Consider the following 16,669-nt stretch of genomic DNA (forward strand, 5'->3'; position numbering starts at 1 on the left):
ACCTGCCCAAGGAGCTTCCCCTGGGTTCAACCTTATCTGCACCCTCTAGAAAGTCACTTCATCTTCTCCCACATTTCCGTGACATAGCAATGGCCTGGAGTTGCCAAAAACATATCCCCCCTCCTCCCACTTTTTTCTATCCTAATTGCAACCTACTTAGAAAAGTTTTTTTTCCCCTTCAGCCTGAACTAAAATTATGTCTATCTGGACTGAGTCTATTTTCAGATTTTGAACTGGGCGATACGGTTAGAAGTAAGGATAGCTTTGCTTAGGTGATCAGTGTGCTTGGTTTGCCTTTAGCTAATGATGACACGCCAGCTTACGTTTAGTAGCAGTAGAATGGAACGGAATGTACAATTTAGGCCGAAGGCTAACTGCTGGGACCTATGAGGTCATTCATCGCTGAAAGGAAAATTGAGAGTAAAAGGTTACATAAGTGTAACCGGAGGAAAACCTCGCAGTTGCACTTTAAAACAATTGTTAGAAGAGGTTGGAAAGTAAGGGTGAGGTAAGAGTGACGAATGAACATGAAAAGCGGTACAGTACAAGGAATGAAAGGGGTTGCAGCTAGGGGCCGAAGGGACGCTGCATAGAAACTTTTGTAATGCCACTCCCGTATGCACAATTGTATCTGTCTTCTGTAAATACATCCTGCTTCTTGAAGGATTAAGGTGTGATTGTTGCTGAAGCTTAATTTACTTTATAACAAGCTGATAATACGTTGAGCTTATGACTTGAAATTAGCTAATCTTACTTTAAATAATAGCCATCTTTTATTACACAAGTACAAATTCACAGCCCTAATTTCTACAGCAGTGCAAGGGATCTGACTTTGGTACGGATGTAAAATTATTCCTTTTTTACTGGTAAATCTAGTGATTAATTCAGAGACGGCTATGCATACGTCTGTCGAATTGTGATGGTCTATTGTCTCGACGGAGAACAAAATTATCTGACTCAGTAAAACTCGCTTAAAGGGTTTGTTATTCAGGCACCCAGTAATGAACCAGGCTTCCAAAGCAACTTCAGAAGGTTTAAAACTTACTACCTTTAGTCTAAAATGAAGCCAGGAAACATAATTACTGGAAATAAATCTTATAAAATCGACCTCTTCATCAAGCCTGATACAGGAATGTATATAATCATCCAATTAGGTTACACATGAAAAAAACGATCTTCCCAACTGAAGTTCATTATGAAGATACAAGAACAGACTCAGCACACTGCATTTTCAAAGCAGAAACGTGGGACTTATAAGCATGAAGTAAAACTCTGTTTGGCGTCAAAAAATAATTTTCTTACAGTGTATGGTTTCTCACGTATGTACACATCATTGAATAATATATATATATATATATATATATATATATATATATATATATATATATATATATATATATATATATATATATATATATATATATATATTATATATTTCTTGACCGCCAGGAAAACGTCAATGTGAAACTGGGTTTTCTATTGACAGGCAACAAGAGCGGGGCAAACCACTCCATACAGTAACCAAATGACAACTTTGGATATACCCCTTAGGGGGATAGTGACGTCAGTGCACCTCAAGGGGTGAACTGTAGGTATTAGCCTACTAAAGATTCTTAGCCGTGTCCCTTCGGCCCCTAGTTGCAACCCCTTCCACTCCTTTTACTGTACCTCCATTCATATCTTTCTTCCTCCTTGCTATCCTACCCTCTCCTGACGATTTTTCATAGTGCAACTGCCAGGTTTTCCTCCTGTTACACCCTTCAGACCTACCTACTCTCAATTTCGTTTCCAGTGCTGAATGACCTCTAGGTCCCAGTGCTTGGCCTTTGGCCTGAATTCTATGTTCCATTACATTCCGACTACAGATATAAGTTTGAGAGCGACCAGTGGGTGACTCTTACCCCGGGCAAATGTGCCGTATGCTTCATAATTCTGTTTGAACAGGGAATGGATGTTGTAAGAAAAAACTCCATGGTTATAGTTCTGCATGAATGGGCATCTGTTATTAATTCTAATAGAGTAGATACATAGAAATCCCTTACAAAGCCTGATTAACATTATGAATACTATTTAGAGCTTACTCTTTAGAATCGTTAATAAATAAAATGCATATCAGTGAGGTCGTCAGTTACTTTACTTGACTCACGCAATGATTATGAAATAATACCTGCAAGGCCTTACACTGATATTCTGTATGTGTGTATATATACATATGTATATATACGCATATATGTATGTATATACATATAATATATATATATATATATATATATATATATATATATATATATATATATATATATATATATATATATATATATAAAACCCATGATCTTCTCCCATTGAATAGCCTTAAAGGTAAAAAGAATGAGGATGGTGAACACTAAAAGCACGTAAAAGAATGCACTGCACATTGTTTAAATGACATCAAAAACTGTCTCCTTTACGCAAAAATTGTAAAAGAAAAATAAATATGAAAGGTGCAAAATAATGCAATGATGCTAAAAGTATTTATGAAACTCAAAAATTAATACTTACTTACATACAATACATATATATATATATATATATATATATATATATATATATATATATATATATATATATATATATATATATATATATATATACATATATATGTACTAACTGCTCCATTCAACCCTGCTTTGCATGCACACACTCATTTCCTGCATATTAAGACCTGTGCTTTCTAATATTTCTTGCTCTCCATCTATTCACCACTCTCTAGGTCTTCCTCCGCTTTTTACTAACACTCCCAGATTATAAACTCTTTAACCTAGCCTATAATCCTCCATTTTTCCCACATGAATAAACCACCTCAAACGCATTGTCATCCTTTTACTTCCTCTAACCTTTTGACGACTACTCTGAATCATCACATTTATCACCCTTTTAATTCTTCTCAAGCCACATACTAAAGGAACAGTTCATCTCAACATCTAAATTTATTTCTTTCATGCACATTCAACATTCACACTTCACTTCCTATTGTTGAGCTGGATCACCAATCCCTTCGTACATTTCCCCACCCTGGCTTCCACAGACACCAAGTCTCTTCAAGTCTTTAGCACATACCCTGCCACCTTTCTGGCCTCAGTGTTTTCTGTGATATGCCTCTTCTTTCATCCTATAGTCTCCACAAAACGTACTCCCGATGAAGATTCAACTGCTCCAATTCTTCCACCATCCTATCAACATTCACTGCTCCATCTTCCATGTTTCAGTTTACTCTTATAACCTAACGCTTGTTCACATTTACTGAGCCTTCTGCTCTAACAAACACTTTCACTAGTTTCTCTCCAATATCCTTAACAAACACCAACTACTCCACACTCCAATCATGAATAATTTTCTTGAATAACAATTTTGCATATAATATATATATATATATATATATATATATATATATATATATATATATATATATATATTATATACAGTATATAATATATATCCACTGAATAACGAAAATCATACTTAATGCATATTTATCATTCAGGTAAACCAACATTTTAGGAATCACGGCTAAAAAGCATACAAAATCAAATTACAATCGATGGTTAAAACGAAATTTTATAAGGTTAGAGAGAAAATTGTGAGAATTGCAAAGTAAAACGGAATGAAGGAATGTATCCAAAGACAAAAGACTGGAGGAGAGCAAAAATTACAAAAACACACAATATGTGTGGCATGCGTAAACCGTAACCCTTAGCTGTAGCATGCAAGCTTGGGTCATCGACGATATACATCAGAAGTACAGGAAAGAGAGAATGACATACCACACTACACACTCAAAACTGACTAAAAAATGTTACGGACTAGACAAAAGGAAGGGAGCGCAAAACAGATTCGTGAATTGGCTGTTAAACGACGGGACTGCTGCGACGTTTGAAGCACTGTCAGCAAAGGAGATCGTTGGGTGATTGAGATTCTACACCACTCTTTCCTGAAGACTTACTTGAGAAAAGATATGGAATAGCTCTTCGGCGATGAGTCTACGATTCTAAATTTATCAATATCAGTTGAATGATTACAATAATGTGTATGCTTACGGATAGCTTGATACAGTAATCCTTTTTGTAAGACTGACCAGTGCGGTGACGGAGTCACCTCTCATGCAGACCCTCAAAAGGCGACTGGAACAGTCGTCACTGGCTTCTGTATTATGTTTGGAAACAAAATTCTGCCTCAAGTCAACGGATGCTTCATCACAAAATGAACATGAATGAAACACATACACTGATAAGTTTTGGTGAGGTTACGTTTTGGCACAATTTTAAGAGAAAAGTAGGCATACAATCACTGAACAAGCGTTATCTACTGCTTATTAAAACACCAACGCATCATCTCTTAACTTGATTTTTGTCTTAACCACAACCTAACTGAGCAGTTCGTGACTGCAAAGTGGGAGTTATAACTTTTTGTCTCTATTACTTATGGTATTTCTTTTCTTTGAGTTATACTTCTGTAAAGATATCAATTCAATTCTACATAAAAAGAACTTTTCATTTTCTCTGTTCTATATGTCAGAATAATTTCTGTTCCATACCTCCTTTCGTTTCTTTGGATTATTGGATCTTTATTACTTTTTGCACTAAACTTCGCATTTTATCTTCAAGGTTTTTACTTTTTTAGTGATAAATGCTATAACATTTTTTACTTTTGTTTTTCTTTCAGTTTACCCTGCTCAGAAAGGTTCCTTAAATGCTGTTTACCTTTGTAACAAATATACATGAAAAACTTTTTAGTTTTGTGCTTCCAGTCATCTATTTAATTAATAAATAAATAAATAAACTACATGTATTAACAAAATGAGAACAATGCAGTCTACGGAAAAGAAGTGACAGTAATGATTAAATGCTAAAACGTCAAGAAATACTTAAAGAGCGCTCCTCCGTTCCCCAAGTAGGCTTATGGAAAAAGAAGCAACGAAAGAGTAAAAAGCGTCAATATTTACCGCAGCGTTATCTGGTACCTGTCTAGCCGTGACGTCTCGGTCCTTCTTCGTGAGGTTGAGGCGCTCTTTCATAGACTGTGAACAGAAGAAGAAGAAAAAAGACAATATCAATCTACTATGGGCAGGTATAAAAATAATTACGGAATAGGACACAACTGGTCCTTACTAATACTTCAATGATACTGGTTAATTAGAAGCTTCTTACTACTAAATCATATTCACTCAACAATAGGGAATATGCAATAATTTTTAAAAAGAAATATAAGAAAAAGAAAAGTTTTAAAAGTTGAGACAAACTATCACACAAAACACACACACACACACACACACACACATATATATATATATATATATATATATATATATATATATATATATATATATATATATATATATATATATATATATATATATATGTGTGTGTGTGTGTGTGTATACAAGTTCTTTCTTTCATAGCTCACTTTTATGGCATTTCGACTACATAAGCTTTTTACAATTGCATATATATGGCGGTCGTACCATACCTGTCAACATGAAGTTAAACTGGACAAGATAACAAAGGCATCTCCAGAGGTTAACCGGTATTCGACTTCACGGTCTCGTTGAGCTCCCTCACACACACACACGAGATGACTCAGTCCAAGGGGAACATTCTGTAGCTAATGTCACGATTACTGGCCTTATGAGTTGGATTACTGATGACTCGAAAATATATCGTTCGTTAACCTGACTACACATTCTTTTGTGTATGACCGACGTTGTGCTTGTAATAGACGATGCATCTGATGTTTTCCTGTTCTATATGAATATTTGTAGTGTTCTATTCAGGCTGTGATATATTTTCTTGTTTTCAAATAAAAAGTGAATGACCATCATGATTGGAGACTTTATACAAGACGTTACAATGAATCAGACTATCCTTAATCATATCCTTCCTATCCTTCTGTTGTAATTAATTCCTGACATCGAAACCTTTCCAATGTTTTCAAAGCCATGGAGATTTGAGGCTGAGAAGATGTTTCGGTCTTAGTTCTTTCTTCATGAAAACTGTCTTTTGGGGGGGGGCTAATTCTAGTAGATAACAGTTCTATTCATGTCTCAATAACTGTTTATTTCACCATCTAAAAATTCCGCTCCAAGTTAAGCAGAGGAGAAAATCTGTCTTTTAGTTAGTGCACTATAGCCTGGGTAATAATGAACATAAGTGAGCATGTTACTTGTTTTATTGACTACGGTAAATCGTTCACGATATCCGAATTATTTTCGGGGTACCGGTAATCCAATCCACAATGGACAATGCTCTCAGAAGCAACGGAAGATTTGCCGCGAACGGAGCAACCGTCAATGTTTTTTAGAGAGAGAGATGAGAGAGTCCGCCATGTCAAATATAGCATACCGGTGAGTCTCTCAAGATGCCTCAGTAAACTCCCCACTGGTAGCTTACGACTAAATGCTATGACCGCCTTACAAATGCAAATGCAAAAAGCTTTTTTGGTCAGAACATAAAAGTGGGCAATAAACGCAGTTCTTCCTTCGTAACAAAAACTCAAACACACACACACACACACACACACACACACACACACACACACACACACACACACACCACACACACACACCTAACATTGACAAACCCTGGAGCCTTGACTTTTGCCCACTGAACTGGTTCAATGGCACCTACCAGAGGAAAGAGGAAAAATAAATAGATAAATTAATGTTTATTGAGCAACTAAACGCAATTGTCTCCCGTGAAAATCTTCGCGCTAATGCGAAATTTACTCAGACATGGGAGGATACACATACTTTGTGTAGCTGAGCCTTTATCCACTGCCTGTCTACCACTCCACCCACTGATATATAAAAGGGTCATTTTGGGGTTACACAATTATGGATCATTTTCGTGAACCTCATGACAAAAACACTCGAAAGTAGTTTTATCCAGTTCAGTCAAATCATGAATTCCATTATCTTGAAAATGTCAAGATGTTCTTATGAAACTGTATTGCTAAAATATATCAAAGGAAACTTAGAAGCACTGCATCCCAAGGTACACGAAGGTCTTTCACTGTTTATCACACAGCCATATGAAGAATTCAATGACTCATCGTGCTGCCAGGGTAATAATTGTACGCCATGAAACATTTGAACGCAAATAAGACAGTCTGATTCGATTTCATTGACAGCCTTGTCAGGTTATGATAAGACGACGAAACCTCCTTTCTGTCTCCTCTACGTTTGGTAAGATAGTAACCCATGTTTCATGGCTGCAGTCTTTTCCTAAGACAGGAAACCTTCAACAAAACTCAGTCAGTCAATGGGACAATATATAAAAGAGAATAAATGTTATCACTTTAAAACTGTTCTTGAATTTATAGCTCATCTTTAAATGTTTATTTTTCTACCTAACATAATGTACGCTGACCTTGTGAATACCTTCATACTTAAAAGCTATCACAACTTAACGATTCCGAATGTGAGTTCTTCTGCTTGTTTTCTGTCCGAAGCCCTTTCTCTCGTTTGTCAGGTATTACCTATTCACTCGTTTCCAAGTTCTACCAATTTTATAACTTGGGGTTAAAGGTCGTTGAATTGCTAACTTAACTAATCAATTATCAACTCTTAAGTGGTGAACGAATATAAAGTTTAAAATATTATATATAATATATTTTTACGTAGACTTCATTCTAACGTCTACATTACTTTCTTATCGTTAAAACCTAACATACACACACACACATACATAAACACACACACACACACACACTATATATATATATATATATATATATATATATATATATATATATATATATATATATATATATATATATATATATTTTTTTTTTTTTTTTTTTTTGCTGGACACTTACCTTCACCTCCTCTTTGGTCTGTTCAATGAAGGTCCTCCTGGCAGCGAGTTCATTTCCATCAATCTTGAACTTCCTTGGGTTTTTCTCGACTATCCGTGAAGATTCAGAGTTAAGGAAAACCATCATAAGGGCGTAAAGCAAGGCGGCTGCTGCCACATACAAAGACAACTCTGATTCCAGCTCAAGTAGGAAGTCTCCTACGAGGCCAGAGGCAGGGATTGCAGGAGAAGAAAAGGACGAAGGTTCCCCAACTTCAGTTTCGAGAGAAGAGGACAGCGAAGAAGAGAAAGCTTCTAAAACAGAAGAGGAAGAAGAAGAAGAGTGAGAAGACGAGGAGGAGGAGGAAGAATATGAAAGGCTGTTCCAGGCCTCAAACTCCCCCCAGAAGAGGTCGTTACGATCCTCGCTGAGAAATGAGGATGAGGAACTTAACCCTTCACCGAGAAGTCCTCCTTCGAGGGAAGCAAGGAGTCCTCCACCTACAGAAGAAGGGGATGAGGCAGTGAATGATGAGGACACTGAGGATGATTCATTGTGAAGTAAAGGATGGAGAATTTCAGGAGTCGAATGAAACTCAAAATAGAGATAAAAGGGGCGCTCCATGACAGGGCGCTCGTTCTTCAGAGCATTTGTTGGCCTACATGAGTGAGCACGATAATGCACATCCAGGTCATAGCGACAGGAAGGGAAGCAGTCGAAATACACCGAAATTCAGTAACTTTGAAAAGACGCCGTCTTTAATGAACCAAAATTTAGTATTTCCTTTACTAAAAGCTATGAAAACTAAGATATTAATATTAGACTAATATCAGATGACAGACGAACAGGTTGGATCTTACTCTTTTCACTATGAATATAAGGAATGTAATAAAGAACACTCGTGGCTATAGAAGCAAATGCATATACACATCTTACAACACAAATACTAAATAACGTATTTCACACACAGGAGGTTTAAGTGACAATCACCAGAAAAGCAAAGGTCAAGCACAGTGTCAATAACACCCATATTATAGGATATTCTAAAAATAAGGATTAATTTTAAATACGCTTTGGAATATTAAGTCGTGCGTCAAACCTTCAACTCATCGATGGAAAACTTCGCGACTAAGCAACGTAAAAAAATAAATATAAATAAATAAATAAATACAACTGAACAAACAGATCAGTAAACAAGTAATATTACATAACTGAGTATCCCTGACAAACAATAACAATTAACAACAAAGATGGACAGTCTCACATCACATGGAGGGATGATTTTACCAGTCACGTAATGGGAGTAGAATTGAAGGCTTGTGACCGACCGAGCAATGACATTTAAGATTTTCAAAAGGATGTGCGCTTATGGCAGTCAAAAAGGAAAATGACAGAAAAGACAAAGATCACCACAGAGTTACAAAGAGCAGGAGAGAAAAACAAGAGCATGCACTCCAAATGTGTAACCTGAGCAAACTAAAGACTCGCAAACAAAAAGTCTGAAAACTGAATCTAGGATAATGATTATCTTCTATTCAAAACAAGTAGGGATAAAGTTTCAAAGTCTGATATTAATTTGACAGCATTATTTGAAGAGAAAATGTCAGAGAAAGACTGTCTTTGTGGGGCATGTAACAGCGACTGAATGCAACCTTAAGCAGTTATCTGCTTATTTGATGAACACTTGCCAGTAAGTTCTTCACCGAATAGTCATTGACTTACGACGACATGAAACCCTTCGCACTTATTCCGTTATTTTCGAGTATTATCAAATCAACGCATTTGATTAAGATAATCTCGTTTTTAGTCTTTTCATCGCTCACACTGGTCTTCAGGAATAACACGTCTGAAGACTTGTAATGCGAATCAATTATGATTTACCACGGAGTCACATTTGTAAATCTCCTTTTTGAAAGAGAAGTTCAATGAACAGCCTGAAAAATAAAGCAATTCATTAAGTACTCAAAGATTCACAGTTTGACCGATGAACGATTAAAATGACAAATCCTGTTGTTACTAATACTAGGCTACTGCTACTATTGTCATCAATAAGAATAATAGACCAAAAGATAAAATTAATGCCACATCCTTCTAAACAATTCGTGTATTACAAACAAGAAAAATTCTATAAGGAAATATGTTAGTATATAAATAAACAAAAAATAAAGGAAATACCTTATAATTATACATAAACTCAGTTTCACACACACACACACACACACACACACACACGCACACAAGCACACATACATACATACATACATATATATATATATATATATATATATATATATATATATATATATATATATATATATATATATATATATATATATATATATATAATATATATATAAGGATTTAGGCAATGAAGAAAACGCGTGAATCAAGTGTTAGTTATGAAACAAGAATGTGAAAAGCTGAAATATGAAATGAAAAAGCTGCACGTGACATACGTGAACCTATAAAAGCTTAGAAGGGAATACATAGTGCCAATGTGGAGTGTATCGAGAAAGTACAGTACAGGACAGTGAGAACTATTCAAGTTTTCTGATGGAAGTGAAGTGTTGGCTGGTCTGGTGTAAAAATGGGCTTATACAGGGGTGTGTTATGTCCAACTGGCGTTTAATTTCTTTCTGGATGGAATAATGTGAGAAGTCAGAGAAAGGTCATTAGGCTACAAATGGAGTGTGGAATTGGTAGCGTCGGCAGATGATATCCTGTTGATTGGCAACAGTGTGTTACAAAAGCTTCACAGCCTAGTGAAAGAGTCGAGTGTCTGCAAGAGTAAACGTGAGCAACAGTAAGACTATGAGGGTAAACGGAAACCACTACACAGCAGATGAATGTGGAAGGGTGTGTGCAAAAGACTGCGAAGAGACTGGAGGCATCTATGGAAGCTAAGGTGGGAATGTATTGACTGTTAACCCGACTGTCATTTATGGAAGTGAAGTGCAGATGTGGAGATGTCGAATGCGTCAATGAAAGAAAAAGTGTTGATGTCGAGATGCGCTCTTTAAATGGTAAAAGTGCCGCTAAAATCGAAAGGGGTGGGAAACGTGGAGACCTATACAAGTGGTAGAATAGAGGATGATAAGTTGGTGATGATGAGAAAAATGAAGAGAGAGAGAGACACACCTAGAGAGTGTTTCTTTGTAGTAGTATAACAACCACTGGAAAGGAAGGACCAAATTATCCATGAAGCGCAAAAGAGATTGCAAGATGGTAGTGACCCACGCAGCATTACAGTAGGGACTGATACAATGATGATGAGCCTCTGTGTAAGTATATGAAGCGACTCATGATGTGAAAGTTTTCTCCATGGAGGGTTCAATGATTCAGCAATTCAGCAGCAAATATGAATTTGGCAATAACATCTGCCTTAATTTTTCTCTTGAGTCACGCTGTTGGGAACAACATAACAATAAATGTTCAGAGGCATCTACAGTATATATTTGTTTGTTTTTTGTTTATCTATTTATTTCATTTGTAGGTGGTCTCGGTATAATGCTGTATTGAGCCGCGGCCCATGAAACTTGAACCATGCCCCGGTGGTGGCCTATCCTATATCGTTGCCAGAAGTACGATTATGACTAACTTTAACCTTAAATAAAATAAAACACTACTGAGGCTAGAGGGTTGCAATTTGGTATGTTTGATGACTGAGGGTGGATCATCAACATACCAATTTGCAGCCCTCTAGCCTCAGTAATTTTCAAGATCTGAGGGCGGAGAGAAAAAATTTCGGACGAACAGACAAAGCCGACACAATAGTTTTCTTTCACAGAAAACAAAAAAATATTTCTACATTCATCCTTCAACTGTTTACTCAAGGATGAAATCCTTGTGAACAATAACACTGTACATCCGCTGCTTCAAATAGGAGCAGACAAGACTTCTCAGCACCACGAAAACTCAACTGTGCCACCCACATTCATCTCGTGCTTCTCGGAGATTAAAGCCTGGAATTTCCATTCCCTCTTCACTTTCTCGGTCTCCTTCCCTTTCTACCTCTCACACTTCCACAGTTTACAAACTTCATCATGCAGTCACACAATTTCTCCCACCTATCAAACTGCACCAGAACGTTTCCAGGTATTTTAGGGCACTGGCTGGCTTCTTTGCATCACCTCTTCTCTCATCCTACCATCGTTCTTCTTACTTTTACCCCTGTACGAATCAATTACTTCCATTCTATCTCTCGGCTTCCATTTACCGTCGTCATTTTATACCCTTATAAACATTTTCCAAATCTGCCACTAATCTTTAAAGCTTCCTTCGTTATCGTCAACACTGTTATACTCCGAAAAATTACTACTCAGCACTCTATTCACGCCCCAACTTCCTATCCTTCGGGTGTGCATCAACATCTGCCCTATCTCAGAATTTTCTCTTCAATCGATCAGTAGAAACAGTAGTCATATACAACAAACACATCTCAGTCTCAGTACCACTTATACACCAAACCATTTGAGGTCTCATTAGCATATTCTATAAAAACTTCCCTTTCATCACATATACTATTAGCCGTTGCCAGCTTATTAAAATCTACACCATACATCACCAATACCCTTCACACTGGACATCTATCATTCACGTCATACTCTTTCTCTGGGGTCCTGTTTGCCGAATTAAGCCCTTCCCTTTTACCAGGAAACTTAGCACAAGTGTTCTTCACAAATACTTGATCTGTACAGCCTCTTCATCGACACCTCTCTTTGCCTCTCAATCCTTCGGTTACCAATTTCACTTTTTCAATCAAAATCCAATTATGCAGTACATCCTCCGTGGTATATTTGATACTGGCCCGCCACCACATCGATGCATTTACCATCACATGTTTCATTATAAAACAAACATCAAGCTCTTACTAACCCCCCATCATCTCACTGCACCTTCTTATTCTCCAATCTCTAGATTACTCTTCCATTTCACACACACACACATCTGTGTGTGTGAGTATAAATCACACGTAAATATACACGATTATAGCTACATTACAGGGATTATTACTAGATAAATACTAAGAGGTCAAACCCGAAGCAGCAACAAGCACCATCGGAACACCTTAAATTTTATAAATGAATGATTTAACCAAATAATTAACTCTTAACCACAACAAACTGATTGGATCTGAGAAGGTAAAAAGAAAATCAGTTCATTAGACAAACTATAACTAATCTGTCATAGCCATTAAATGTTAGTTATTGGCGGCCATCGTTACTTTGCTTAAGAGAGAGAGAGAGAGAGAGAGAGAGAGAGAGAGCTTTCCCAGCCAAACTACTTTCGTTACTATCATACATGCTATTTTGATGGGCATTGTTCGTAATCATTTTATGCCTAATTTCATGATTCCGAAAGTTCAGTCTTACAATAAAGACATTATAGAACAACTGAACAGCGCAGCCCCCCTCCTACTATATCACTATAAAGCCAATGCTTCTTATTCGATTCTTCACCTCTGCAGTCGCTTCTCTTTTCTTCTTTGCCTAAAGTTGAAAAAACCTAGATATGCGTTTATGTATTATGTATGTACATACGTACACATACATGTAAACTGGATCTGCTTGACATGCTGGGCATATTTTACTCGTCTCCTTTCCGGGTTGGCTCACCACTGTCCTATCTTTTTTCTCGGTCAGTTGATAAATGAGTAGATCAGATCTGCTCAAAATAAATAACCAGACCACTGAGCTGATTAACAGCTCTTCTAGAGAGGGCTGGCCCGAAGGATTAGATTTATTTTACGCGGCTAAGAACCAACTGGTTACCTAGCAACGGGACCTACAAGAAGCGCGTCTATTTTCCTCTTAAGAATTCCGTGTAAAATGCAATACTTAATGGCCTCGCCTTTATACTAATTCTGCTTTTGAACCTAGCGAGCGATCCTTCCTTATTCCAGGACGGCGTCGATTATTACCTCGGGGATAGCGACGCCACTCTATTCATATGAAATTAATATATGAAATTCATCCGATTCCGAGAACGGCACGTGACCTAACACCCTCTTACTACCGCCGACCCCTCATCATGCGCCCACACGAAACTGGCCTGCTCAAGCATCGCTGGTCCTCAAAGCCGAGCACAAAAGCTTAATATGACGTTCCTCAAACAATTTCAACCCATTGATAAGTGTTAAAACATCTATGTTCCTTATTCATTTCATTCAGCTTCCATCTTATAGATATCGATCAACATACGTCGAGTACTGGTGAAAACATAGAGTAGTTTTTACTCTGCGGATTTCCAACGAGAATGTTTAACATTGTTGTTTGTTCAAATAAACCACTGTAAATAATTAACACAAATCTGGAAAACAAGTGAATATTAAACATTAGAATGTGAACTGTTGTTACTGAGTCTGTTATCTCATCCAACCTCTTAGTCAAATACAGAAAATCTATAATCAATCACACACACACACACACACACACAGAGAGATTAAAAATAATTTCGGCCGCAGCAAAACCACACACACCGATAAATACAACACGTAAAACCGACGTGCAGACAACATGGGTGACCAAAAATCCACAGGAAGGATCCAGTTGACCCGAAGAATAGTCTGCCGATACACATGAACTTCTTCCCTTTTCGAGATGAAACACAGCTCCCAAAGGAAAAAGGTACAGAATATGGTAAACGAAGACGGCAACTTCTAAGTTCTTAAGAAAGTCCAAGGGAAGGCGCGCCTATAACAGGCCACTTACGAAGCGTCCTCCTTGTCGCCTACACTGGAAGCTAACTGAAGTGTTCCTCATGTGTGTACAGCCGAACCGGCCGGCAGCGTAAAAACAATCACTTCTTTAGCGTAATTTAGAGTGGCGGCGTACGTCAACCTCCAGTCTCTCTCTCTCTCTCTCTCTCTCTCTCTCTCTCTCTCTCTCAGGGAGGGAGCTTCACTCAATATTTTAAAAAGAATACTGCTGAAGATCACCAAATGACCATTACCGAAACTGGTTTTCATGAGATACAAGGTATTATTTTGTCTGCCTTTCCTGATCACACGTCATATGTTGAGCACCCCTACTCTATTTCCGATCGTTAATCTCGCTAAAATCCAAATAAGAATTTGAATCAGTTTCTTTTCCTTCCATGATCCGGTAGTTTCACAAATTTTATTTATTTACTTCTCTCCGGTGAAAAAGTGAACGTTCATTCCATGAAGTCGCACTTTTGGTCTAACTCTTCTTCTTTATTTTCCTTCCTTCCTGAACATCTTAAATCTTCCGGCTTTATCCATTATACTTCTCTCCTTCCGTCGCTCAAGATAAGTTCACTCCTTTTCCAATTTCCTCTTCTCTGGTTTCTCTCTCTCGTCCTTTCGTTCCTCCTCTTCCCAGCCAAACAGGTGTTCTATGAACTCTGTTCTTGTCGACTTGCTCAGTCGACCTTATCGCTGCTAGGGATTGGTGGAGAGGAGCGGGGAGATTGGGGGGCGTGTGTGGCGCCAACAAACGAAGGCTTTCGAGAATGGGGTGTAGGGGTGAGAATTGGAAACGCAGGGGCAGCAGGTGTCATCAACACTTCTGCAGGAAGTGGGTGGGGAGCGGGAGAAGCTCTTTCGGACAGGAAGTCTCTACTGAAGACGTGCACGGGAAAAAGGATTAAAAAAAAACTTATATAAAGAATTAGAGGAAATGATGGTGATTGTCAAATACCTTGGAAAGGGAAAGTTCACTGATAAGTTACACATCGAGCAGAACAAGGGATGAATGTAGAGGCAGAGAAGCATTCTATGTCGCGTGGCTGCTGGTGGACAGAAAAGTTTTGGAGGAAAATGGTAAATTTTGAAATCTGGGTAATCATTTCACTGCATATGCTGCTGCCGTCCATCCCTCAAAAACACAACAAACACTTTCCCTTAGCTCAATATCAATTACAAATCCACCTTACACGAGTATAATAATGATTTGCACCATCATCATTATCACTGTACAATCTTGACGTCAGCTTTTCCATGTATGGAGTTTGTCCTAAGACATGAGCTCTTTCCACTATTCTCTTTCCCGTGTTTCTTCTGCATCAACGCCCATCACATCTAGGTCTTCATCTGTTCCCCGTCTCCATGACTTCCAGGCCCTCCGTAATGTCAATTATTTCCTAGTTCGTTTACTGTGAAATCCACTTGTGCTGCTTTTGAATGCGTTACGACTTAAGAGGTAGGCTATCCTACAGCGAGATGACCTGTTGAAAGCAAAAAACTGAAAATGATGGCACTATCACTTCACTTGAAATAACGCCACTGAGACACAAAAAGCATATGGCCACATAGTCTGAGAACCAAAAGACACCACGGGTTTATTTTGTGGCATAATACAACTATTCGAGAAATCACGGACAGATTTTCTGATTTTGATGAAACCATTTTTATATTGATGGTGGTGAATTTGATCATGAAAGGGCAGCAGCACTAGACTAAAACGTAAACCTCTTCTTGAGCGACTGCTCACAAGCAAGGCAAATCAAGACCGAAATCGAGGCTCATGGTTCAAGGCCAAGGCTCACCCTCAGGGTCGTTACGCTGATTCAGTGGTCAGCAACTGGCGTGGCAACCAACAAATACCCACTACCGCGTAGAGAGTGAAAATGATGATGACGACAAGCTCATCTACCTGCCCCTAGACCCTACGGAAAGAACTTGAACCAAAATCGGAATGTGTGTGGAAACACTCGCCCTCTCTCTCTCTACACACACACACATACACGCACACACATATACATACATACATACACACATATATTTATATACATTCTTAGAGATAATATAGTTATTAAGAAAGAAACATGGATGCGTGAGATATTTGTGTAATTCTAGCTCTTCTAAGAAATGAAGCCTCAC

At 37.8% G+C, this 16,669-nt stretch overlaps 1 protein-coding gene across 6 annotated transcripts in view; it reads right to left on the reverse strand.

Moving 5' to 3' along the window:
* Positions 1-16,669, reverse strand: part of Syx6 (Syntaxin 6) — a 183,553-nt gene that overhangs the window by 27,518 nt on the left and 139,366 nt on the right. For 4 of the 6 annotated variants that reach the window (XM_067106864.1, XM_067106859.1, XM_067106860.1 and 1 more), the window contains 2 exons: positions 7,849-7,943; positions 4,979-5,053 (listed from right to left, as the gene is read on the reverse strand). In XM_067106864.1, coding sequence (XP_066962965.1) covers positions 4,979-5,053; positions 7,849-7,943 — 170 coding nt within the window. The remainder of the gene's footprint in view (positions 1-4,978; positions 5,054-7,848; positions 7,944-16,669) is intronic. The other 2 variants (XM_067106865.1, XM_067106863.1) reach the window with 1 other exon arrangement.

The sequence above is a fragment of the Macrobrachium rosenbergii genome, chromosome 7 (assembly GCF_040412425.1).
Source record: "Macrobrachium rosenbergii isolate ZJJX-2024 chromosome 7, ASM4041242v1, whole genome shotgun sequence".
In the NCBI taxonomy this organism is placed as follows: domain Eukaryota; kingdom Metazoa; phylum Arthropoda; class Malacostraca; order Decapoda; family Palaemonidae; genus Macrobrachium; species Macrobrachium rosenbergii.